At 38.2% G+C, this 27,857-nt stretch overlaps 1 protein-coding gene across 3 annotated transcripts in view; it reads left to right on the top strand.

Moving 5' to 3' along the window:
• The first annotated feature begins 5,544 nt into the window (after positions 1 to 5,544).
• GHRHR (growth hormone releasing hormone receptor) overlaps positions 5,545 to 27,857 on the top strand; it is a 42,607-nt gene continuing 20,294 nt past the window's right edge. For 2 of the 3 annotated variants that reach the window (XM_032182577.1, XM_032182576.1), the window contains exon 1: positions 22,576 to 22,620. In XM_032182577.1, coding sequence (XP_032038468.1) covers positions 22,576 to 22,620 — 45 coding nt within the window. Of the gene's footprint in view, positions 5,637 to 22,575; positions 22,621 to 27,857 lie in introns of those variants that run through there. The other variant, XM_032182575.1, reaches the window with a different exon arrangement.

The following is a 27,857-nucleotide window of genomic DNA, read 5'->3' as shown; positions in this document are numbered from 1 at the left end:
TTCTCAATAAATAATAGCTGTTTCCTGAGCCCATTCAAACATTGAAATCATTGTTAATTTTTAATAATGGCCTTAGAAAAACTAAGGAGTTTCACCAGTGCACTTTTCCAAATATAAATCAGGGCAATTGATTTAAATGGTGCCCAATCCTATGGGCATAGCTTAGTAAATTCAGTTGAATGTTTTGTATGCATCAAGAAAATGGAATGGTAATGAAAGAGCTGCAAAGTCTACAAATTTAATTAATTGCCAAAGATGAGTGATAGCTGAGATATGGAAAACACAGTGGGATCATACACTGTTGTGGTAGGCACGCTGTGCCAAACTAGATTCTCAGGCTAGTGGGTGACTTTCATGTGACTCAGTAAAAAGTGTGTATGTGTAGGTGTATAAACTTTAATGCATGTGGACATACATATGGAAAACCATGTATGTGGGCCAGAGTTATTTAAAATTACTAATGAATCTGTGTTGAACACACTTTTCTATGTCCTGTTACCCCAGCAAAATTTAACACAGTTTTTAAAGTGAGTTTTGATAGAGACTCAGATTGCAGTTGATTCTATATTCACAGGAATGATTCAGACAGATCTGTTTTAATTTGTTGTTGTTGTTGTTTTTTGATCGATTGATTGTTTGATTGATTTCTTGTGGTTTTATGGAAGAGAGAAACATGATCTTTTCATACTATATTCTGTAAATTTTTCATTTTTAATGTTTGAGATGGAATGGAATTCCATTATTCCAGAGATGTGTTTTGACTCACAAGCCAGGTCAACTAAATCTAGGCATTTCCAAAACAGGAGTCCACATGTGATTTTCTAAGCTCCCACTAAAGTCAATGGAGGCTTACTGATTTCATTTAGCAAAGCATGAAGAACTATTCCAATGACAAAAATTAAGGTTAGCTGAATTAACCGAAGATTTCACTGACAGTATTGATGAGGCCTCGATTAACTAAAAGGTTCTCAGTTACCTGTCTCACTTGCATATTCTTATATGTATACATGGAAAAAGAATACCAATACAGGACCTGTAGTGTTAAAAATCATTAAAAATAACAAAAATAAGAGCATTTACAATACTTAACCTTGATTGTTACACTCTAGTTTTGAAAACTTGTATTTCAGTTTAACATCTTAAAGGCAAAACATAAATTACCAAAGATAAAATGTTCTTCCTTGCCATGATGAATTTAAAATACCAGACAAGATATTCAGTGTAGTCTTGTCAAGAAAGCCAGTCTGAGAAAGGACTTTCTATTCAAATGTGTCAACAGCCTTCTAATTATATCTAATTTTAGACAGAAATCGTGTGGCACCAAGGAACATGGTTTAATGATGAGGCTCAGTAAGTCAGCTTGATGGTAGATGAAGCTGATAATCTTGAAGGTCATTTCCAATCTAGATGATTCTATGATTTTATGACTACACTACAACAGAAAACCAGGAGCACACTAACATGTCACTACACTGTCATCTGATTAATTTGTCCCTTTGGCTGGTGGAAATAGTTTGACTGTTCTGTTAATATTTTCAAGATCTTGGTCTTTCATGAGACAGGGGACAAGATATCCAATCTAAACTTGGAGTGCTTGGATCCTAACAGAGATGTAAGTAGGAAGGGCAGCCTATGAGCTGCTAGGCTACACATTTTCTTTTCCCAAATTCAGCTGGTACTTCACTGGGTTGGCTTAACTGCTGCCTGGTGGGAGTATGTTGAAGTATGAATCCTCCCTATCCCTCCAGAGTTGAGATTTTCTGAGAATGGATCTTCCATTAAACATCCTCATTTGCACAAGATCAGTCCTGCCTTCTTTGCTCTACTTCAATCCCTCAGGATTCCAGGGATGTTAACAGGGGGCCTTGCTGCTTTGTACAGCTCTGTTTAAGGCAATCCCCAGAAGAGTAGTGGCTAAAGAAAACTGTCTGCAACCTGGGGTGTTAAAAATAGAAGCAGATGGCTGGAATGTTGCAGCCAGCTGGGCTGCAGTTAGCAAAAGCTCGTGGAAGATTTTAAGGTCAGCCTTGCACTGTGGGAACAAATATGCCGTGGTGTGTTTGAACTGGAGGCTGAAAAATGAGCCACAGCGGGAACTGTTCTTTGATTATTTTTTTTTCAGACACTGTAAGAAAGGTTGCTCTGCTTTGTTTCCTTTAGCTCAGCAGACTGGAGATGTGACTGAGTTTGCTGCAGAAGAACAAGAGGAACATCCTGGGTCAAAACACTATCCCTTTTGCATCTCTGCTTTCCTCTGCACCCTGTAACTTTTCCATCCTCTTTGATTGCAGGTCTTTTTTTGTTTGTTTGTTTATTTATCCCAATATAATTTTCCTTTCTTCTGCTTTATTCCTGAACATATCATTGGATCAGTACTTTTTGCTAAGTACCTGGCCCCAATGGTAGTGGATTTCACATCTTTGTCACTACCTTAACATGAATTTGTTCTCTCAGCTGACATTTGGTCTGCAACATCTTTCCTCTTTGCATTTCATAGCAGATGTTCCTCATCAATCAGCACACCTCACAAACAGGAACTGCGCTGCTTAGATCCCATCCTTTCAAAAGGGCTTCTGGCACCTTCTGTATTTCAGGACATACTATATTCCTGGAACATCCACTATGCTCTGGATTTACTCTGTCCTGCATCAAACACATTTCTGAACCTGAACTCTCGTCCCTCTTTCTACTTTTTTTTTTTTTTTTTTTTTTTTTTATTTATTTTCTTTTTTAATCCCCTTTTTTTCTCAGATCATCACTGAGTCCAATAATTCCAGCATACCCCTACTTGGCAAAGGACTTGAGCACAGAGCTGGATTAAAGCCCAGACTGCCGAGAGGAGACATTTGGGAGTAGGGAAAATTTACTAGTCAAACATTGGGATAGAAGCTGAAAGGAAGGATAAAGATGATTAGCACTTGAAGAGACTTGGGCTGAAATACAGACAGCCTCCATGGAACAGCCTGGTTAAGGCAATTTCTAGGCACTTTGTAGACTACCTGACTTTCACTTATATATACTTTTTTTCCCATTTTTTTTTTCAAAACTCTTACTTCTAATGTTTCTTCATTTGCCAGATACAATGTACCTCCAAGTTCCTGACTCCAAATTTTCACTAATCACCTCCACAAGTGTTGCAGGAAATAATACCACGGCCTGAGGAGTCACTGGGGAGTGAAATGTTGGACAATGAGCAGATGGAAAAGGCAAAGGCTAAGTTTGGATTCTGTTGATGTGTGGAATTGCAGAATCTGGGACTGATCAGTGTGGAAGGCAGTGCAAATAGCTGTCTTGAATCCAGTCTGGCCCCACTGAGCTGATACAAATAATGTATGCTTTCCTTTAAGTCCTTTGAGGAACACTAGCTCTTACCATTAAAATGGAACATGCATTCACCTTGTCCTTTCCCTTGCTGATGTCTTGGGACCCTGGTGCCTGAGGTCCCATGTGCTATAATATGGATATCTCAGTAAGAAATTTCCCCCTACTGCTTTCCTCCTGAAATATATGTGTATACATGTATATATAGGCCTACAAGTTTTGTCTAATTACTTCAGGTACAAAATGTAAGGGAAAGGGTGGTTAAGAGATGATTGAATGGGAGGAGGGTGGATATACAACTCTCTTTGGAGACAGGAGACAAGAAACCCAACATTTTAATTTATGAAGTTCATCTGTTGGTTCTTAATGTGTTCCAGAAACACACGACACACGCAGATATGTGTACCTGCTGTCTGGGTGCTGTAGCCATTTTTTGATGGTACTATGCATTTACTTACACTTGATCAACCTCTCCTTGTGTTTTCCCTCCTCATTATTTTGCTAGAGGTCCCAGAAGTACAGCTTTGACCAGGACCATACATGACGGAGCCTTTTGTTTGTTTCTGTTATGCTTGAATTTCTTTATACTTTCTTTCATCACAGAAGAAAGCAAACTTCCCCAAATATATCAGGTTGAAAAATGTGTCCTAATGTATTTTATATACTTGGTTTTCCTTATTTTTCATATGGGGCATTTCTATAGCACACTAAGCAGTTAATAACTGCCTAACTGCCGGCTGAAAATACCTGGATATTCTGCTTCATTTTATTCTTTTACCCAACCACCTCATTAGAAAACAAAGTGCCTACAGAACTTGGTCTGATAAATAAAAGGGAACATAGTACAAACATAACTACCTGGTGGTGAAGTCCACATCCAGCTAATGACAAACATTCAATGAAGTTGGAGTGATTAAGCCTGTATAAGCGATCCCTTGCTGCTAGACATCTAAGGAACATTTTTGTTGTGCAAAAACGAAGAGAAAACCACAGCCCCAGCCTGTCAGGGCAGAACCCAAAGCTTGTGAGCCTCTTGCAGATCATTACCAGTGCAAATTTGTGTGCAGCAGAAAATCACACCATAGGGTGGATACATTATTCAGTCTGTTGCTGGCTGGCATTATGGCACAGGGGAACACACTTCCTCATCTGAGCTATGAGACGGACAGGAAATCTAAAACCAGTGTTTACTCCACTATCAACCTGTAACCATTTTCTCCTTAGATTAAGTCATTTCAGGGTCTTGTGAACCTGACAGAGATTTGTCAGATAACTTAAAAACACAGTCTTGGTCTGAAATGAGGCCAAGAAATGACGACTAGTAGACTATGTTGCAGTTGTGACTGAAATGTTGACAATGGTTGATCTGGGAGAGGGAGGCTGGAAGAATGAGACCAAGAGAGAAGCATTGCTGCCCACACAGATAAGTCATTTCATGTAAAAGCTTTGCCAAGCGAAGGCTCACTGTAGTGGAAAGTGCATTTTGTATTCAGCCTTCACAGCTGTTGTGTGTCAGAGTCCTATGAGACAATTGCTCTCATGCACTGAGGTTGTTTATTACATTTAGCTCCTTTGGGTGCTTCTTGCAAAGCATCCTTTTTACTGTCTGGGAAATGGCTGAACAAAGCACACTGTGACTCAGCTGAGGAGAAGTGCCCTTTGAAGGCCATCAAAAAGCAGCCTGAAGATCTCAGGGAGAATAAGTAGGGTTTGCCAAGCTAAGGGTAAATTGCCAGGATGATGGCCTAAGTGCATTGAACACTGTGAGGTTTCTCCCAGCAATTGCCTTTCCCCTTCCCAACTTTTACCAAAATCAAAGGTTAATTTGTGTATCTCCCAGTGTGACAGAGACAGTCTTGGGATGGAGATTTCCTTCCTCCCTCTCCCAAAACTGGCTCCAACAAGGTGCAGAGACCCCTAAACAGCTTGACAGACTGCTTTCAGTGCCATCCAAGTGCCTTTCTGGGTTAGGCCCTTCTCCCTCTGTGTAGAAAAGGCAGCCAACCCGTGTCTGTACAAAGTGTCTCTGTGTTGTCCCTTTGGCATCTGGACACACAGCCCATTACTAATCAGTCTGAAGGGCTCCATTCTTTAAAAACCTAGGTACTGCAAATGAGAATAATAAGGAGAGAGTGAGCCCCAAGTGACTTTCCAGTGTGTTCAAATAGATGGGATGTTCAGTGCGGATTCTCCACCTTTCCTCCCAAAATGTTGGAAGGCAGGGCTGCCTGCTTTTAATGAACATACACAGCAAAGAAGGGAGTAGGGGCAGGAGGACAGTCTTGGATACCACCAGGGTTGTAGACAAAGAAAAGGTAAAATTAATATTTTTTAAAATGTATTTAAATATTTGTAGCAGGTCTCTTATATGGACTCAATGCCAGTCTCTGAACGGCTTTGGCTGCCTCTCAACCACCAAGAGTGGGGACAAGTGTTTGGGTGTTTCAAACTGGATCAAGGCATTTTTTGACATCTCAAATAAACGTGCAGCTTCCATGCATCTTCTGGAGATTTCCTGGTCCCCAGTGTCACTGTCTTATCTCAGTGCTTGAAATAGTGTGCGGATGTGCCTGTGTGAGGGTGTGTGTGCATGTGTATATAGGAGTGTTCGCATGTGTACATATCTGTAAATATCATTTCCTAGCCAAGGTCAAGACTGCCAAGTGCCAGCTTGGTATCAAGCCAATATTGTTGTGTTCTGGGAAAACACATGGCGAGAACTTGTATTTGGGTTATGATAAGAGTTCAATTCAATCACAACAGAAGCCAAGTCATCCCATATTAAACTTTAATGCAGGCTGTGATAGCAGTGAACTTGAAGCATGCAGTTTACAAAGAACATGAGCTAATGTCTAGAAAATGGGAGCAGAGGAAGGGCCCTGGATTTTGCTTCTGGCCCAGTCACCAATTCCATTCCTGGTCTTAGGCAGACCACATTAGGCAATATTTGCTATCCTAGGGAAGAAAAATGTGATGTCCAAGTAAGAGCGGGTAAATAAAATCCGAGAACGTTTGCAGAACTTCAGAGCACTCTAATGTCAAACCACAATATGCACCTAAATATGAATTTACAAGATTAGCACCCAAATTTCATTTATTTCCCCTATGGTGGGATTTTCAAAGACACTGGACTGGATTAGGAACCCAAATCTGGATATTATTTTCCAGTGACTTCTGCTCCTGATTCACTCAGATAATTCTGAAAACCTTGCCTGTAATAAGTTACTGCCTCTGTTTCCCTCTCTTTGACTTGGAGAGAATGCCTATGCCAAAGGAGCAAAATGTTTATGGACATTAATTACCATTATTTATGCAGTAATTAGAACACTACCAACAAGCTCTGCCTGATAATTTTATTATTAAAACTGCAAAAATAACTTTATATTATCTCTGAAAGGTTCTGTGAAATTTAATTACTTCCTGACTCGTAAATACTCTGAGCTATAGTTTTCAGATCATGCTTATTGTTATTATTTGATTGACAGGATGAAGTCAGAGACAGTATTTATGGATTTTTATCAGTCTGTGTCATGGTTTTGGCTGAGATAGAGTTAATTTTCTTTGTAGAGGCTCATATGATGCTGTGTTTGGATTTTTGATTAAAACAGTGGTGATAACACATCAATGCTGTTAGTTGCTGCAGAGCAGTTCTTACAGAGCCAAGGGCTTTTCAGCTTCTTACGCAGCCCTGCCCATGAGATAGCTGGGGGTGCACAAGGGGCTGGGAGGGGAAATGGCCAGGAGAGGTGACCCGGTCTGACCAAGGGACATTCCATACCATATGGGGTAATTCTCAGCAACAAAAGCGGAGGTACAGGAGGAGATCATTTGGAACAATGGTGTTTGTCTTCCCAATAAACTGTTATACATGATGAGCCCTGCTCCCCCGGGAGTGGCTGAACATCTGCCTGCTGATGGGAAGTAGTGAATGAATTCCTGGTTTGGCTTTGCTTGTGTGTGCAGCTTTTGCTTTACCTAGTAAACTGTCTTTATCTCAACCCAAGAGTTCTTGCACTTTTGATTCTGTCTCCCATCTCATGTGGGGGGAGAATGAGCTGTATGGTACTTAGCTACCTGGCAGGGCTAAACCACAACACTCTGGTGTTGAGGGTTTAAACATGATCCTCATTGACCTATACTTCTTATAAAAAGATACGGTAGCAAGCAGGGGAATGTCTCTCTGCATTGTACATGACACAACATAATACATACCTTTTTAAAAGGATACTCTGATATCAGACTTGATACGAAGTTTCTTCTTCCCTCACCACAATTTTTGTGCAGACAACTTTTGTTGTTGTTGTAGTATTTGCAATCTTCTAGCTTTATTTTATTTTTTTATATATTTTTTTTCTCTGAAATGGCTGAGTTTGAAAGGCCCCAACAGATTACCTGTTAAACTCTGTATCCACTCTTCTCTTGAAAACCAGTATCAAGGAAGCAAAAGGTAGAAACAATAAAATGTTGCTTTGAAGAAGTATGTAGCTAAGCTACTCTATTTTCCTTGTCTAGGCTAGAACGATCACAAGGACATAAAACCCATTAAGCATCAAATATTTGAGTATGTAAGATGCCTGACTTTCTCTTCATAGCACTATGATCAAGTACTTTGTGCCTTTTGAATTTTATTTTTACTCTCTTTCATAATGTTATAAGTGCTCTGAGCAGATGAAGATACTGCTTATATTTTGTTCTTTTTAAATACAGTTTCCAATCCACTTGTGTCCTTTAACCACTGGGCTGGCACTGCTCTGATCTCACTGAAGGTTTACAATAAACCACTTTGTATAAACAGTGCTCTCCCTTCTTTCACAGCTGTTGCTCTTCACCCTTTTGAAAATTATTGCTCAATCTCTCATCTTTGGTTGCAAGATTTTCTTTTTGCCTGAGTCAAGTGGAATGAACTTCTGACCTTTTCAAACGTGGGAGACAGATCTAGTAGTGGAGGACCTAACGCACAAACTGACACATTCTTGGGAAACTGTCAGGGTTGCAAATTTATCACCTGACATCTGGTAATTGCCCATATATGTCCTGTCAGTGTGACTCAGATGAACCTATCAAGGGATGAGTTAATTCACACTCAGAGCTGGTGAAAACACAGCTTGCACACAAGTCTATGAGAACAGGCACCTTTTACCCAGTGGGCCAGAGCTTGGTATGATGAAGTGAAGTTTGAGGACCATTTCAGCTTGTAAATCATTGGTGAGAGTTCACAAAAAACTGGCATATTCTGGGCAGACAGAGTTTTTCAGTATAGCTTGTAGAGTAAATCTACTTTGCAAAATTAATTAATATACCTTGAATTAATTATTTGAACCTAAGGAGCCGAGCTTATGAGGCACAACGAGGTACTAGGGTTGCCCACTGCTTCTACTTGAAACTATTCACTTAAAGAGCAGGAAATGTCTTGTAATAGAATGGTGGGTCAGTGATATGGCCCAAGACTCATTTTTCACCTATTTCTATCAATAAGGTAATGTGAAAACAAAAGGAAACCAGGTTCCTGTAACTTGTGTAGTTTATGCAGCAGATGAAAGGTCAAATATTTTCTTATTTTTTAGGCAAATGAAATTCCAAACAGACCATCATAAATGCTCTTTATTCTATAGTAAGTGGAAAACAGACTTAAAAAAATGAAGATATTGTTCACATGGTCTGTGGAAAAAGGCTTCTAAAAGAATGTGCATACTACGGTAACATCTAGGTAAAAAATATTTCCTAACAAAAAATAAAAATAAAATATAAATGACAAAGACAAAACTGGTTATACGTGTGTTGAAAACAAAAATAAAACAAAACAACAACAACAAAAAAGCTACAAACCAAACACAAAAACCAAAAGCCAGAACCTTCTTCTGGAATGTTTTCAAAATTTACTTTGCACATTATAGCACCTGGAACCAATCTCTTTCTGTACTGATATTCAGGAGTTTCAGTAACACTGTGTCAATGTGTGATCAGAAGCAAACATTGATCTAATAACCATGGTGAGATGCATGATGTCAATACCAAAGCCTGGAGGTCTAGAGACGCCCTTTGCAGTTGAGAGTGCAAACATCTTATGTCCCACAAATCAAGCCATTCCTGAAACTTTGCTCTCTTACCCCCATCCAAACTCCAGATTAGTCATTACTGGTTCGTGTGTAGAATCTACGCATCAAGAATCATTTCACTATTTGCAACTTCCCAGGAAATGAGATACTCACCGTTTTACTAACAGAAATGGTGAATCAGACTGGAAGGCAGATTTTTGCATCTTCCTTGCCGTTCACATAAGGGGGAAATGTGTATTTTTTTGCACTCCTCAGTGCAAAGCAACACAGCTCACTGCAACTACCAGCCATGTGAAATGCTGTTTATTGCTGTTACACAATGAATGCTGAATCTTCAATTACTGCCTGTTGATGCTGATTATTGCACATCATTGCAACGTGTCATACATTTGTGCGTGACAAATAATGCAGTTTTTGAACCTCCTTGCTCATCCACCAAAAACGTACCAGAAGAGAATCATCGCTGCCACAAGTTCTGACACACTTGTATCTGACAACACCAACTTCCCAGCAGTGGACTAGATTTGTAAATAGCTTCCTGCCTCTGACACAGCTTTCTTGATAAGGTTACCAGTCTGCTTTGTTTGCAGTTTATTTCTTCCTGCACAAGTCTCTGCCCCCACCCTGGTATGGATCTGGTGTTTTGCTAATACGTGGGTGTCCTGACACAGGGAGAGGGGAATTGGAGAGGGAAATTACTACATTTCCCCCTTTCTGATCAGAGAACAAATAAGAAGTTTTATGACTTTTGCTATTTCAGACGTCAGCTGGTCATACTATCCATTCCCGATAGTATGGTTCAGTCATTTTCTACCCTCTCCCTTTGTCTTCATGAGGAACAAAGATCGGAAAACCACAACATTGAGAGAATGCCCTCAGCCCAACTTCCTGCAGGCTTTTGATCAGATAGGAGATAATAATGGTAGAGTCATTTTCTTTTGGACAAAAAAGTTAAGTATTTCTATACAGTTCACTGATCTGGAAAACCAAAAGCTACAAAACTGGTGATTTCAGTGAGTAGGAGGGGACAGGGAGCTGCAGAGAAGCAGCAGGCACAAGTCAGCTGGAGGTCAGGATGCTACAGGTATGGCCAGGTAACACTTCAAACATGTTAGGGAAAGAGTGAGAGAAAGTCTTGTAGGTGGAAGATGGAAGGTATCAGCTCTTCCCAAACATGGTCTCTTCATCATGGCCTTGCCTGGAGGAGTTAAACTTCTTCCTGAGTCCCTGCTGGCACAGCTGCTATGGTGCACACGACACTAAAATAAAATAAAAAAATATATTTCACTTTACTTCCTCTTTTTGAGCATATGTTTCTCTGTCAGTTTTTGAAACACCTCAGCAACTGCAGATTCAAGTTCAATGAGTCTGCAAGAATGAAGGCACTGATGTGCAGCACAGCTTGAGTCCTTGCATGAACTCCTCTAGGTCTGTTGGGCAGAGCTGTAGCTGCAATAATATGTAAAATGTTCCAAGTTGTTTGTTGCTCCCATTATGCCATCATCAGGTGAAGTGCCGTGGCCCTTTTGATCACATTTAGGTGTTAATAGAAGAGCAGCCTTTAACATGGCATTCAAAAGAAATCTCCAAAATTAAGTGTCTCTGCAGAGCTGCTTTTTCCTGGCCCTGATCTAGGGAAAAAAAAAAAAAAAAAAAAAAAAGGCGGGGGGGAGGGAGGGGAAATATCCCAGGATTACTTTTATTACTTTTTTAAGGTTCTCTTATATTTTCCTTCTGTTACCATATGCTTGTAAACACTGCAACTGCTATTAAATAAGACAGAGGGACCAAAGGGAGTTCAAAGAAAGCTGTTAGAATGAAGAAGCTGGGCAAATAAGACCTCAGAGAGAAGCTTTAAAGAATTGGGCATGTGATTCCAGAGAGAAAAGGAGAGGTGATTAACTGGGAATGGTTAAAAGAGATGTTACAAAAGAGACAAGCATCAGTTATTCCCTCTCATCATTAAGGGTTTACAAGACAGCAGGGAGGCATTAGATAAAATATTAGGAAAAACTTCATAACTAGAAGGATTAGGCTGTACAATTAGCTGCCAAGGGAGGATGTGAATCACTATCAGTGCAGATCTATGAAATTCAGCAGACATCTGTCATACAAGAATTAAATCAGCATTGTCATAGTGTTAGAAGAGGGGTTAAAATAGTTGCTTTAATTATTGTAGATAGATTGAGGCTTGCAAAACTAGTATTTGTATTTATGAGTAATCCAAGAGAAACCTGTTTTGTTTGTTTGGTTGGTTTGTTATTCCCTGTGTCTATGGGGGACTGTAATAATAAAACAACTTGTACTTATTGTTTTTTTTCTGCTATTTATCTGTCACTGAAAGACATCAAAATATGGCAAATATAATGTGTAGGTGGATGAGGATCTGCAAGGACAATATAGAAATGTGTTGATATATTTCAAAGAGCTTCATCAGTTGTGGAACAACTTCTTTTGGAGGATCTTCAATTAGATGTGACATTTCAATTTTATGGGATAGACTCAAGGCTCAGAACTTCTCCATGGATGAACTTGAGTATCATTATTTTGATAGATGTCTCTTCCCTTTTTTCCAGAGCAAGTTATTTTTTTAATGTTATTTTTCTTAGGGCTTTAGTCAAGGAACATGTATACTTCTGGGAGGTACTAGAAGCTTTGTGGAGTAAGCAGAGAACAATGTTGACAAAGTCTAATTTTTATATATAGTCCTGAAGAGTGGGAAAATAGAGAATTTGTAGGAAAAAAAAATAAAAATAAAAATAAAGTTCTTATGGAGAAAACCCCTGAGAATATGTAGAGTCCTCATTAAATGATGGAGTTAAGTCTCTGCATGGGTCAGATGGCATAACAATTAGATCATAGATATCCTGTACTCTGTGACATTATGATGCAGTCTTAAAATATAAATTAATAAGTTGTCCAGGTTTTGTCTGGGATAGAGTGAACAAGTGCAGAATCCTCAAAAACTAGTAAAATGTTTGGAAAAAAAGTATGTTGTCACCCTGGCAGTTCCAGGGCTATACAAATCACTGCAGCGTGCTGGGGCCTGGCACATGCTTACCGAGCCCTGTTCAACACTTTGCAGCACTATCAGAGAAGGTCTCTGGATCTCATTACAAAATAACAGATACTGCAGCTAATCCAACTTCTGGATTACAAAATAACAGACTTGGTGTCTAATCCACCCCTTAAAAACTAAAACATTGGTATATGAACATTATTCTCCTCCTAAATCCAGTATATGGCACCATACCAGCCACTGTGAAGAAAATTAACTCTATCCCAGCTGAAACTAAGACATTAAAATAAATAAATAAATAACATAAATAAATAGAGACTGGGATGGCAAAAACAGAGTTTTTGTTTATTGGGCTAATTTCATCTTTAGTCTTTCTCCTGAATCCTGAAGGTAGATTCATGATTCTAATTATATAGTCTTCAAAATTAAAGTAAAACACTGAAAGGAGTTTTCAACCTGTACGTGAAAAGACATTGAATCTGATGCCCAGTTGGAAAGCAGTCATAGTTAGAATGTATTCTCCCCCAAAACTTGAAAATATATAATAACCATCATAGTTTAACCCATCTCCACACTCATTAATACTTTTATTTATTATTTATTTATTTTTTCCTTCAAAAAGCATTGTGCCAGTATTTTCCTAAGGTGAACAAAATTGTCTGAGCTGAGAACTATTTCTATGTTACTTAGGTTTGTAAGGAGAGATTATTCCCATGTTATTATGTCATTTCCTCAAATAAGGGACTGTGTTGCAAGATAGACTAGTTAATTATGGTTCCCTTTTCTCTTTAAGCATTCCTGAATTACCACATTGTGTAATTCCTCAGTTACTACTGTGTAATCAAAATAATAATATGTTTCTTGCTCTTCTCATTACTACTGTAACCAATGCAAACAGAACCCCTACTTTTTGGCCAAACTTTTTACAGTTTTAAGCCATCTGCAGAATAACCACAAACTCAGGCTTATCTGTGGTCCCAGGACCACCATGGGCGAACACTTGACTTAACTCATCTTGCGCTGGTGTTAACAGTGCATAGTCAACATCATGACCACCTCTTGGGTATTGCTGTAACTTATGGATTGCATTAAGAGCTAGCTTCTCTTCTAGTTTGAGCTCCCATTCTGCTAGGGACTGTATACATCCGATTACTAATTTCTAAGTCCCAAGATTTAAGATGGAAGAACAAGAAGAAAATATAAAGAAACTCACCCAAGCTTTGTTTGATGTTCCTTCTGGAGATGATTCACTTTAATCTAGAAAAAGAACGTCATAATTAGGCTTTTAGGTTAGGGACAAGAGCCACACTGTTATTTGGACACCTTATTTTCTGCATCTAAATATAGGTACGCAGGAGATGAAAATTCTGGCCCAGGTGCTCAGTTTACTTGTCCTAATATGGCATCTATTGATATTTGAGAAACTTCAGGTTACTGAAGACACCCACACTGGTGGATCGAGGGAGCATCTGTACTGCTCCTGACCAGATGGAAGCTAAATAGGATGAACCAGAACATCGAAGATATCAATAGCCACATATGTTCAGGTAACTGAATCCTGTCCCAGATGTCAGAACTCACATTAAAGTCCATGGAGATCTTTTCAATATGTAAGGAGGCAATTTTCCATTAGGAAGAAAGAAAAAAAAAAAAAAAAAAAGTCACTGCCAAAAGAAAGAGGTTCATCCATCTCTAATAGGCAGGAGCCAAATCACACAACTGGTAAATCAAGATCACGAGATAGGAGAAATTTATGTGTTTGCAGCAAAGAGAATAAGGTTTGGCAATGGGCAGCACAGAGAGCAATACAGCAGGACCATGAGTTCTTAAATCCTTTTTTGTACTCTTAATTCTCAAGGTAAATATAGACTGTAGTGGCTCAAAAGAAATAAATATTATTTTGTAAAACAAAAACAAACAAACAAACAAACAAAAAAGCCTTTAGTTTATACTTTTCAGTGTAGATTTAATTGCCAAAATTTCTTCCTTGGCAAGAAGAATAGCAATCTTTATTGGTGATTAGCAGCTGGTAATGAAGTAACTATGCACCTGCTCTTAATTAAAAGTAAATGCTCTTTCATCTGTGATTTTTACTCAGTGTCTGGTCAGGAAAACAGGTGTTTATTAGAATATAGTAAGAAAAATCATACTTCACTACTGGTCTGTTCAATGAAAATATAAAACCAACAAATATCTGTTTCTGTGGAGCTTTTTAGTTTATTATTAACATCCTGCTGCTATAAATGATTCCCTGTACTGTATGTGGCTGTACTAATAACTGTCCTATTCTTAATTAGACTTCAGCATTCAGAAACTAACACATCCTTTACTACATACTCTTCTGCCATTCTTTGGTATTAACACTAGTCCAAAATGCCTACTGTCATAACATTTTCCCTAAATCTGTCTTTCTATGGGAAATTGTTTTATTATGTTGTTTTCCACATTTTCTATTGATAATGTACATAAATAATCAATTACATTAACACAGAAATTTATTTGTGATAATGTGACACTGTATCTACTCTACAATTTTCATGATCACTGTTCTCACTGTGAAAAGAGGAAACAGAGGCACAGGTAGCAAACAAAGTCCATGGTGTTCAGCTAACAAATACATAGACTTTAGCTTCCACAAGATTTCTTAAAATGCAGAAAACTCATGCTAGCATGGCAATAAGCAAAATTCTCCCAAGTACAGCTCCATCTTCTGTCTCCATCAGCAACATGGTCCACCAAACATTTCTAGCCATGGTTCCCTTACACACATTCTCTACACCAGTGAGATTAGATGACTTCTTATGAGAGGAGAGCAGCTCTGGGAGAGGGATCAGCTAAGGACAGGATACTGCTCTTCAGAGTATTGTGTATCAAGCACACAGAGGTTTCACACTCTGTGTGACTGACACTCCTGTTCACCCCAGCTAGTATTTATTTGGTAGGAACTGTTCCATTAAATCCATAGAGTAATGTTAAGTTTTATACCTTAATCTTGTCACTTCAGTGAAGACATTTTGTGATTTTATAAGATTTGTAACATTTGCACAATAGAGTTCATACTGAAATTCATCTCAATGGCTTGGTAAGTGGTGCCAGATTTTTATTTGTTTTCTAAAGGGGGAAAAAAATGCTACTTTCTCCCATTAACTTCTAAAACAAAACAAAACAAAATCTTTCTTAAAAAAGAAGGAGGAAAAATTAAATCAATTTTCTTGGCCATTTTGAACAGGAAAAGTATTACTGTTAGGGAACAGGAAATATTGCACATGTATAAACTTATAAATGTATATACCTCAAATCCCCTGTAATTCTTATTTGTTTCAAAGGCTATTTACTCTGCCCACCCCTGAAGAGATCTTTGTTGGTACTGCACTTTGAGGATCAATCGCCTTTGACTGCTGGAAGTCCTTCAAAGCATAGGGCAACATGGCTTGAAGAGATTTCAAGACATTAACCAATCCACTTTCCGGCTCCAAGGCAGTCTCAGTCATCACTCCCATGGGTGTTTTTTGGACACTTTTCTAAAGACCTTAAAAGATGGAGAGTCCACATTTGCTTCCTGTGGTTTATCAAAGGCTTTACTGATTTTACTGTAAGAAATATTTTTTGCAGACATCCCATCCACAGCTTTCCTATGGTAGCTTTAGTGGGTTTCTTTTTGTCCTGTTTGACATGGGCAAAATTATTCCTGTTGCATTTCAAAAGGTCTTTTTATAATGCAAAACTTTTCATGTGTCCCCTTCATCTTCTCTTCTTTTGGCAAAACCATATTGCAGTTATGCTGCTGTTTCCTGGCCTCTCCTTGAACACTTCGCTTTGCTCTAGATTCTTTCCAGCACATCAAAGTCTTTCTTGAATGGCACTTCAGAAACAGCCCTAAACATTGACCAGTCCTCTTGTTCTAGCCATTTGACTGCCCACCAGTATGAAGCATTGTTTTATACATGTAGTAATTGATACCCTTATTTATACACCCAATAATTTTGCCTTTCTGTCCCATAGCATCAATGACATCATTTACTTACCCTTTTATCCACCTTGACCCTCAGATGCTTTCCTGTAGAGCTGCTCTTTAAACAACTTCATCCGTTGTGTTTGTGTACCTGATTTTCTACAGCCCAGTATTGCATTTTGCAGTTTTCTGTTAAATTACACCCCCAAAATACTCATTTAGAAAACGGATTACTTTCTTTCTCTGTAATAATAATGGGCGATGAATCAAGCAAGGACCATTTTTAGATCTTGCAGGTTCTCCATGAACAATTGATTAAATGAGAACCAAAAGAGAGAGTAATTTTGGACAATATAATACTAATGTTTCTCTCTGTCTGGATTTTTTTTTTTTTTGTTAAAGATGAACATAATGAACATTCTGTTCATCTGAGACAACTTTTCTTTTAAAAATTAAATTGAATATCCTCAACTGAAAAATTTCAAAGATTCTGTTATTGATTCCAGATAACAACTAGATTTGGAAATGAGTGTTTATTACATTCATCTATTGATGTAAAGCCCAAATAAAAGAGAACAGGAGAAACTAGTAAAAAAATAAGGACACAAAAATTCTGATACTCTATACTTGAAATTTTGAAATCTTCTGTAGAACTCATAAGAAATAGAGTAATGTTTTAGAGACAATTTTATTGATTATTTGATTAATAAATACTTTTGTTAAAATTTAAAATAATACTTTTGTTATTTTTTTTTGTGGCACAATAGACAGTCAGTGGTGGACTTTAGACAATAGTTAATCAATGGAGAAGTCAAACAAGTAATCGTTCAAAGATTTTACAGAGGAGAATGGTGTTCCCATCTCAAAATATGAAATAAACTCATCATAGCTGATAAATATGTACTTTTTTCTTATTCTTGGAAAGAAAATCTGATGTTATAAAGTTTTGATTTACAGTTATATTCCAGTATTTTTGGTAACAAAAATAAACAAACAAACAAAACCCAAACATTTTCTTTTCAGCTTGTTTTTTTTTCTTTTTTAATTTGATTTTTTTTTTCCCTCTGAAATAGAAAACTTCCTTCCTCCAAAATTTCTATTTGCACTATAAAAAAAACCAAACACATACACACATATATAACTTTTTCAAGCTCTTTGTATTTTTGTAAGTGTCTAATATCATATAAGTTTTATGAATTGTGTTGTAACTGATAAAGACTTTTGTAGATTATCCGGCAGAATAAAAACCTTCTCATTATATTATCATATAAAAACTAACAGCCCTACCACTGAACTGTAGCCTTGACTTTTCTTAACAAGCATATGGAAGGAAACTTTTTAACATGTAAAGTTAAGTCAAATGTCACTGACTTAACCTTGCAGTGTACCAAAGACAAAGGCAATAAATGTACATGATGCATCTGCTTCAACCTATAGTTCTCCATAGTAGATTGCCATTTTAAAAGCTAAGTAGTCTATTTTGATCATTCACACAGATCGTGTGCATGAGTTTATCTCCTATTTCTGCATGTAAAAACTTTTTTTTTTTTTTTTTTTTCCCTGCCTTAAGACAGGTTTTAAATACAGCACTCAAATGACAAGGTGTGTGTCTGAAAACATCACCTGATGTTTCCTAGGTAGCCGCAAGATATGGTTTCAGGTTTGTTTCAGTGGCGCCTGCTCTCTCCCAGAACTGGCCCTGGCTCCTCTTCCAAAGGCTGCCTGCTCTGTTACACTGACAGCATTTACAACACACGGTGATGTGGATGGGGAACTGATTCTTCTGGGGCAAAAAATGTTTATTTCTAGTCTGGATCCTGCTCCAGTTCCCCACTATGCCCACAAATAGCTCTGGTGGGGAGTAAGCAGCCCAAAGAAAGTTGAAAGGGAAAACGAAAGAAGTGCTGAAGCTAGCACTGTGGTCAAATAACTGTGCCACAGCGTTACTGCCAAGCTAAAAAATTTATCCCAGTGGAAACAAAATCAATCAAGCATGCTGGTGCAAACTCCTAGTATACAGATGCTTAAACAGATTTAACTTTATTTAACATGATGATGAGTTAATGCTCTACATTTTGCATTATGTTGAAACAGCTTTTATTGAAATCCATGAGTTCATTGTGTACAAAATGCAAGTAAAATAATCATCCTTTTACACTGTGTTGGAAAGAAAAATTAATTTCCCTGCATAAATATGACTTTACATATTTTTGTTCTTCAGTATTTAAACGATAATTCAAAGCTCTATTTCTAAAACTTTTTGAAGGTCTGGATTGTGTTGCCCTGTTTCAAGCATTCTTTTTTTTTTTTTTTTTTTTTTTTTTTTTTTTTTTTTTCTAGAAACTAAACATTCATCTGTCACGTCTGCACAACAAAATTGCCTATTCTTGGAGCTGTGGTTAAATGACTTAGACCCAACTTTCCTCCCCCCCTCCCCTCCCACACCTTTCCTCTAAATTTTGATAGTTTTAAAGAATCGTCATGGCAATAAGAGCCTCTGGAAAGACAACCTTAGAGACAGAAAATTCCCATTTATTCCACAGGAGATTTGCCATAGACTTTCAGTAGTATTACGGGCTTCATCATGATGGTATCTGCCCATGGATCCGACCTTGGTAGACCACAAAAGTAGCCCTGAGTTCATATCCACTTAGTTTTGGCCATGCTGATGGGATTAACAATTTCAGGGCAAAATGTTAATTGTAGCTTTTTTCTCAATGCTGAATTCTAAATACATAGCTGCATTTTATCTGCATTGGACTGATCTCTGTGTAAATCTCCTTGTGGTCTCAGTATTAGAGATGATCATTCAGAGAGAGAAAAAATGGGAGGAAAAAAAAAAGGTTTTAGAACCATTTGGGGGTGCTGTTCTATGTGTAGGGAGAAGAGTGCAGAACTGGTAGGAAGGCTGGGAGCAGGCAACAAGCTGCTATGTAAGCAGCTGGCAGCTTACAAACTAAGTGAGTTGGTAGCACAAGCTGGCCTAAAGCCATTCCACAAAGAGCAGCAAGACAATCCTTGAAAGATCTGTGAAAATGTCAGGCTTTCACCTTTGGAGATCCCGTGGGGAGAAGCATATTTCTTTTGCTGCATATTCAATCTCTCCGTTGCAGCTCTGCCATCCTAAAGGCAATCTGCCACAACTAGAAAGAACTTGGCAGAGAAGCATCATGCACCAGGGAGTACGTTGATCATGGAAGTCAGAACAACACGGGGAGAAAAGATTTAGGAATTACTGATGCATCAAATAGTTGTCTCTGCTCAGGAGAAGTGTGGGAGTGGACTTGCAGGGGTGGTGATATTCCAGAGTGAAAAGCTTTGATAGAGCTGGTAGGAAGTGATAACTTTTGTCTGTGCTTGTGGCATACTAGTCCTTCAGATGTGCTTTTATGGTGAAATGAAGAAGCTCAAGTTCTGCAAGTTATTGAGGAAACTTTTTTTTTTTTTTAATGACAAAATAGTCTTTTTTTTTTAAGGAAAAAAGGACACATAAGTCCATCTTTCTTAGACAAGTCCTTCTTAATCACAAACAGCTGCAAATTTGCACAGAACAGCGACAGTAGGAAGGAACTCATTTTAATGGAATGTCTGTGCTGCAGATTGGCAAAATAATGTTAAAAAATCAGAAAAGCAGGGTTTTCCAAAATGAACCATGGTCACGAGTATTTCAATATAGTGAATTTCAGAGTGAGCAAGATCCCTCTGTATCAGTGCTCCCTGACCCTAAAAAACGTAAGACTTTTCAGATGTCTTACATAGGACTCTCTTACATGCTCTGGTGCCTTGGAAAAGTGGTAAGCAATGTCTTCTGTCTTATTTTTAGGCATGACTTCAACAGTACTGAATAAACACTTCAAATGTTGTGGCTGAAATGGAAATTTCTGATATGTACACCAAAAGCTTACTCATAAGCAACTCTTTTTTTTTTTTTTTTCCTAATAAAAAAAAAGCGCATCCCTGTGAAATGTTGAGGTGTAATTCATATGAATAAGTTTATGATTCTGATTCAAACACTGGTTGACATGACTGTAGGACACACTATCCCTAGACCATTTGTGATATAGTCTGAATATGAAGTCCATTGGTCTTAACAGCACATATTACAGGAAGCCTGACGGATGCTCAGCCAAGGATTTTCCTTTAGTCTGGAATCTCTGTAGAGAACAAAGGAGCGGGAATGAGAAGAGGAAAGAAGAGGCTATAACACAGCCTCTACTGGCATGAGCTTGTGATGACAGCACCCATTGCTACAGTTTTACAAGATTTTCAAGTAATACAACAATATTAAATATTGGTAAGACTGCTAAAACTCCCTGTTCTAGTCTTATTGCTGATAGCACTTTGAGTAGGGCAAATATTCAGTCATCTACCTCCTCAAATAGTAATTTGAGGTAATCAGTAAAATACTGGTAGGAATTTAATATTGTTGCCATATTGGCCATATTGGTCAGAGGTTGGACTCGATGATCTTGAGGTCTCTTCCAACCTAGAAATTCTGTGATTCTGTGATTCTGTGATATTATTTTGAAATCATGTTCCATGGTGAATTAAGACTCTGTAGGTTAAAGTTCTCTTACCAACTTTTTTCATAGCCTTGCTGGATGAAAAAGTAAATGTAACACTAGGGGTTGATTTTTTATTTTTATTTTTTATTTTTTCATGTTATTCCTCTGCAGGGAAATCTTTCGGCTCTCCAGATTTTGTAGCTTCTGAAATGAGATTAGGAAAAATATAGGAATTTGACAATGACAAAGAGCACTTATGGGTGTTCATTTACAAAGTCTAGAGCTTCATCCTCTGGAACAAGATGAAGAAAGTTGGCAATAACACAGCTCTAATTTTGTTTTTTTGTAAAAGTAAAGCTTGCCAACTTCATCTCTCCGAAGATACTTTCTGCACTGCACAGGCTCACCTCTCATGCAGCTCCAACTTGCAACCAAACCCTGACTGCTTCATCACCACAGATGTTTCCAAGTGTAGTTCAGCTGCACATAAGCACAACTTTAGGTGTTCTTTATGACTGTGGTGGCTCTAGGAGCTGGGCAGCTCCTTTCCTAGGTCTTGCCATTCTCCTACCCAAGCTGCGCAGACAAACTGCAGAAGATAGAGAAGATGGAGAAAAAGCAGAGTTAGAGGTGAAAGCAGACATGTAGTATAGACCACTGTGGGAAGATGGAGCTGGGGTTAAGGACTATGAGGAATGGGATGATATGGAGAGAGAAGAGCAGAGATCAACATTCTAAAGGTATTTCATATCTTGTGCTTCTTCTTTTGCCATATTAACATTTCCTTAATGTTGATATGGAATTTGGTGTCCTTCAGGACAGTATGTACTGACAGACAAAATTTAATATATACACCAGATGGCTAGAATACATCAGACTTGATGGCATCTAGATGTTACACATGTAGCACCAAGTGAAACTGCCTTTTTTTGTCAGTAAAGCAAAATGGGTGTTTCTGGAACGGCATTCATCTTATCTGTCTTAAAGATCATGTTTGGATGAGATGAATGAACTGAGTGTATATGTTTATGTGTTCTGAACACAGAGGACTATCGGTTCAGATTTAGGCACTGAAATTTCAAAAGTCTGAAACAAAGTGAGATGAAGTCCTTGTGATTTTTACCTTCAAATCAACATACAAAATGTATCCAGCATAACATGCTTGTGAGTAGATTTTGACCTTGTATTTTAAAATGTAGGACCATGATTACTATATGCCATATAAACATGCCCACACTCAGATACACTGAAGCTACAGAAAGAAGCATGTTTTCTTAGAATAAATTGGTATTAACAATAGCTGTTAGGAAAGGGTTTCAGTTATGTGAACCATGCTCTTATAATGCAGTATTAGCAATACTTGGAACTGTTCATCCCTTTTAAAATATTTTTGTGTTACAGAGAAGACAAAGAAATGTCTCTCCAGGACATACAGGAATTCCCTTAATCTTGGAAACAATCAGTCAAATAATCCATTACAGCCTTTGCACATGCAGAAACATAAAGAAAAAAAAATGTAGAAAGCGGGTTAAACAGTTTAGATAGAGAGTTGTTAATATTTATTTCCCACTTCACTGTACTGTTACGTCACTTCTGTGCAAAAAGATAAATGCTTCAGATCAGCAACTGATGGGAGAAAGGGAAGTGAAAAAGAAGGTGAAAGATGCTAAGGAAGGCTAAAGAAGTGAATTCTAACTCTTTCTTTGGAACATGGACTCTGGCATGTTATACCACTGTGTCCTGTATACCTTGACTCTTGCAGTGCTTGTGAGTAATTGCATGAAATTAGCTTTTACATCATTGTTTTTCAATAATTGTTTGTTTTCTACTTGGAGCAGATGGTTGGATAGAGCTTTATTTCTTTGAATGGGTGCTTTTCTCTTTATTTGCTTTGGATTCCAATTAAACGAGGCAAGATGCTACAAGAAGTGTGAACAGTGGCAGAAGGGACACAATTTGTAGGATCTGTGTATCAGTGCACTTCGCTGCTTTCTTACCACATGCTGGCTAAGGAGAAACAACATAATCTGCAAAAGCCCTGTTTGTGTGTGTGTGTGTAGGCTATAAAAGACAGCAACTAAGCAGACGAAACTGGAGTAGAGCTGTCACATCAGAGCAGCTGAGTCTTGACAGTTTTCTTAAATTTCAGAATATGCAGTCTTATTAGTTATCATTTCATCTGCCTTTTTGGTGGCACATTATCTAATGTGAGCAGCTGAGATACTACAGGTAAGAAATGAGTTGAATCAGCACGGTTACTTATGGCAGATTTAGAAATGTCTGGTGCCATTAAATAGCCTAGAGGTCTTGCTGATATTTAGCTTCTGGCAATGATTAGAAAAACAGCATTCAGGATCACACAAATATCAGGAAAGGTATGTCAAAAGTGGAGGAAGGATATTTGCTTTGCTTTTGAGACTAATGATGTTTTCAGCATTTTCCTTTTGTTATACTTCTGCTGTATCCTTCCCTCTTTCCTGGGAATCATAACCCAGAGCATCTGTTCTCTGATTAAGCATTTTGCAAGGGATGGCACAGCAGCCTGTTTTTTATGGATCAAGAAAAACAAAGCACTGTGAAATGACTGAAAATACTTTTTGGTCATGCAAGGGTATGGTTTTCTTTGCATCACCTGTGTGACAAACTCTGCTTCCCTGTGGTGTGAGGAGTACAAATGCTTATAAAAGGAATATCAGGATCCAGTGCTAATAGGCAATAATATCACTGAAGGTCTCTGTAAGGACCTGTTCCATTTATGCAAGAGAAATAGCATCTTCTTCTACATAGTTGTGCTGGTTATGATGGAATTATGATGGAATTATGCACCGAACAAAAACCACATGTTTACGCAGAAATGTATAAACTAAATCTCCTATTGTGTATTTGCATATCTTACAGTAACAATTGTTATTTTGCCTAGCAAATGGTGGAAAAGCAGACATCTCTTTTCATTGTTAGTATAACTTAATGGCATACTTTCCTTGGAAGAGATGAAGTCAACTTTTGGAGAGGTTTTAAATATTTAAGAGGCTGACTCTCACCTTCTATAAACTTAGGGTTTTTTTTTACTGTCATCACTTGTGTGGTGCTTACTATAATGTGAAAAGAATGCAAATATTGAGCCATTCTGATATATACGACAGAAAACAGAGAAGTAACATCAGAGCAGTAAATTTTGCATGACGCTATGAAAAAAAAAAAAACACACAACTAGAATAACAGGAAAAAAAAATTTTCTTTCCTATCTGTGCATTTCATGCCCCTCTTTAGAGCATGATCTGGTACAGTTTGTGTTTTTGTTTTTATTGCACTAATAGCACTTTCAGCTGGGGCCTTATGACAAGGGCAAAGATTTGCTTGATTTTCAGAGGTTATGCTTACCCACAACTTCATTAATACTGTAACTAAGGGATGCAGCAACTACAAAATCATCTTCTATTTGGAACCTATCAGCGTTTACTTCATTTGCAGTTTCAGTCTTCCCCATCGGTAGGGAGAATTTTGGATACAGTTATTCAGGAGGGCAACCTGAAATATTATCTATGATACTGTCAGAAAAAGAGTTTGACTCTTGTTACACAATTCCTTTAATTTTTGCCCTTCAAAAAGGATTTGGGGAAATACCCATTTCATTAGCATATGAACGTGAGCACAAGAAAAGCACTTATATTTTTTCCGCTCGAAGGCTGTTCTCTCACTCCCTTGACTCTCCCGGCTGCTGTGTGGCGCAGCGTTTTTTCCCTGTCTTAAATATGCTCTCACAGAGGCGCAAAACAACATCGCTTATTGGCTCGGATCTGGAAAACAATGGGGCCCTTCCCAAACATGGGGCAGCTTCTAGATCTTTCTCACAGAAACCACCCCTATGGCTCCCTGCTACCAAAACCTTGCCACGTAAACCCACTACAGAGCTCTATTTATACTGTAAGTTATAAGCTGGCACACAGAGGTGGATCTTGCCAGACAAAACTCAACCCACCACCTCCAGCAAGGAAGCAGGGCAGTCTGTGGGTGGTCAGGATGAGGATCAGTGAGGGAATCAGGGTCAAACATGGCCCAGGTTTACTGGGCAATGGGAACAGTACTGGACCAAGGTCAGGCTGAGACACCAGTGCAGCCCACAGCTTGGCAGAGCAGGCCTGTGGTAGACCTTGTGACCATCATCCTGTAGCATCACTGGGGCAGGGGCTTAGCTGAAAAGGGGTCTTGGGCCTATGTGGGAGTCCCCATGGCAGGCTGGGCAGGGTGATTAAAGGCACTGACATCAGCTTAGCTTTGGCATTAAGTCATTATTCCTTTATTCTGTCTCAGGCCAGTGGAAACTTGAAGATGCAGCTGACTTTTCAACACCTCCTTAAGAGGTGCCTTGCATCCAATTAGTTTGCTATCCAATAGGCTGTGTCTTGAAGGACAGTCATGGATATTCTGGGAATGTAAAGCAGTTGGAAAATCATGGTCCTTTAAGAGGTCCCAAGATTGCCCATCAGTAATGCCAAACAGTAGTTATTGTGGGGACAAAAAAAAAAAAAAAAAGTCTTCTAAAAGACTAGCTACAAAGTTGATGTCTTTAGACTGTCATGAACTTGGGGTTGTACATCCCAAAACTGCCATCCATCTGTTCTCCTTCTGTTTTCTTCTCTTCCAAGTTCTGCTAACAGTTATCAAAATTCATCAGGCACATCCCATTTTTTACTTGAAAGTTGCATGTTCAGATACAGTATGGTTTCACACTGCATGACTATGAATCTTCTCCCTAACCAAGCCTTACTGGGATACTTATTCTCCTGAGAAACGGGAAATGGAAATTATTCAAGTTTCATTGGGATTTGCAAATTCTTTCTAGATTAATATTTTAACCTTTTAGAATCTTTAAAAAGTGAGCAATTCATCATGTGACAGCACAGTTTTAAAAGCATTTCAGCTTTGTGAAATGCTTGCAGCTAATCACTTTACAGAGAAGAATCTGGGTTATAGATTCCAGATTGCAAATGGATAGAAGAGGTGTTTGGAGGTCACTGACTCAGAAAAGACATCACACGATGAGGGATTATTTGATTTAAAATCTCCATCTTCCTCTTCCCACATCAGAAATTATTATCTCCTGAGCATGTTCCTTAATTCAGCAGTGTCTTCAAAACCAGCATGCTTCTATTAAAGCAAATACCTATTAAAGTCTATCAGAGAAGTATCACTTGACATCTGTCAAGTGATCATTATTGACACATGTAAATAACCATGAAATTTTCTAGAACCTCTATTTCATGTTTCCTCTACTAATTTAGAGAATTCAGAAAAAGAAACAAGCCAAGTTTGGATTCCTGTGTTGTCTCACCTACCCTAAACAAGAGGCTACCTGTGGTGAGAGAATCCATACTCACATACTATAATGGTAAACATTTTGTTGAAGAGCCTAAAATTAGATTGCAGTTATTCAAAGCTATGCCCAGTCGATTGAGAGAGGCATCTCTCCTGAGGACAACTCAGCTCCTAAGTAATCTGAATGGCCCTCTGGCAATGCTATAAAGTTAAAGGGCAAAAAGCAGTCAGTACAAACTGACATAGCAAAATTTCAATTTAAATACTAGCAGCCTCTTTTTACTGTGACAGTGTACAACACTGGAAAAAGCTACCCAGAGAGGCTGTGGAGTCCTCATCCTTGGGGATACTTAAAACTCAGCTGGATGCAACCCTGAGAAAACTTCTCTACGTAGGCCGTATGTTGTGCAGGGGGTTGCACTAGATGATCTCCAGAGGTTCCTGCCAGACTTAAGCAGTCTGTGATTCTTAGATTATGTGATCTGTGATCTACAGAGGGAGCTTCTGTAGAAACAATCCTGAAACAAGTGAACCAGCAAAATGGCAAACTAAATAACTTTAGGGAGTTTCATTTCTTTGGGGATCCTAGAAACCAATAACATGGCTTATTATCATCTGAGCTACCAAGCAAAATAGCTCTGCGGTGATGATCCATGCATGAGTCTGCATAATGCCAGTAGCTGTGGTAATTGGGGTTCATCTGACTCAGTGCTGAAGCCCAAAGTTAGTAAGTAACAGTGAATTTAATAGTCAGGGGAATCCTATTGATCTGAGACTAAACCATAGCTCATTTCATCCAAAAGTAAATGTATAAGGTAATTCAGTTATCTATGCACAAAAATGCTGTCATCTCTTGTATATTTTCATGAAAGGAACCAAAAATGGCTGGATGAGATAATGATGTCTCTGTAGGTATAGAAACCAAAGGGAGATGAATCACATATATGCACATTTATTCTTGTCTGAAAGAATGGCTCACACCTCTACCCCATGATTTAATGCTTCCAGAGATGGTAAGAAGGGTAAAAGGTATAAAAAGGGATTAAGCAAGTAAGTCTATAGATGTTTTGGTTTGGAAACTAATTCTATACCTTGTTTCAGATTAGTATTCAGAGCTGTTTAAAACTATAGTGGTAGTCCAATGTTCTAAGGGTACGAATATACCTAGAACACAGCCCAGGAGTGGGATAAATATTTTCAGTTTATTTTATTTCTGTCATAGATCTTGTACTCAGTGTTTGTTTAAGCAGTAGTTACCTTTGACTTGAGTATAAACTGTGAAAGCATTGCTTAAGATCAAGACTTCTTGGATGAAGAGGTAATAATTTAAACAGCTGGCACTTGATCAACCTCACCTTTTTATTTCAGAAGCATGCGGTAATGTGTTCTCATGAGTCTGGAGACAGAAAGAAAAAACAGATTTTCAGGACTGGTGAATAAGCCAAACTTTCGTTGTTCTCACCATGAACATTTCAGTGAGCTAAGACAGTTTTCACAGGCAAGATCTAGTCATTTTATTTGCCAGGAGAAATAATTTAGGACTGTACAAACAAGTACATTTATTGTGTGCTGAGATTTTTCTGGGCAGTTCACCAGTCCAAGAGAATGCCGTGAAAGGTTTTTTCAGTAAAATGGGATGACTGTTTTTACTAACGACTAATAAAGCTACTTCTGTAATAGCTGCTGTA

Source organism: Aythya fuligula, chromosome 2 (assembly GCF_009819795.1).
Source record: "Aythya fuligula isolate bAytFul2 chromosome 2, bAytFul2.pri, whole genome shotgun sequence".
Lineage (NCBI taxonomy): Eukaryota > Metazoa > Chordata > Aves > Anseriformes > Anatidae > Aythya > Aythya fuligula.
The sequence above is the reverse complement of the archived record's forward strand: the minus strand, read 5'-3'. Positions and strand labels throughout refer to the sequence as shown.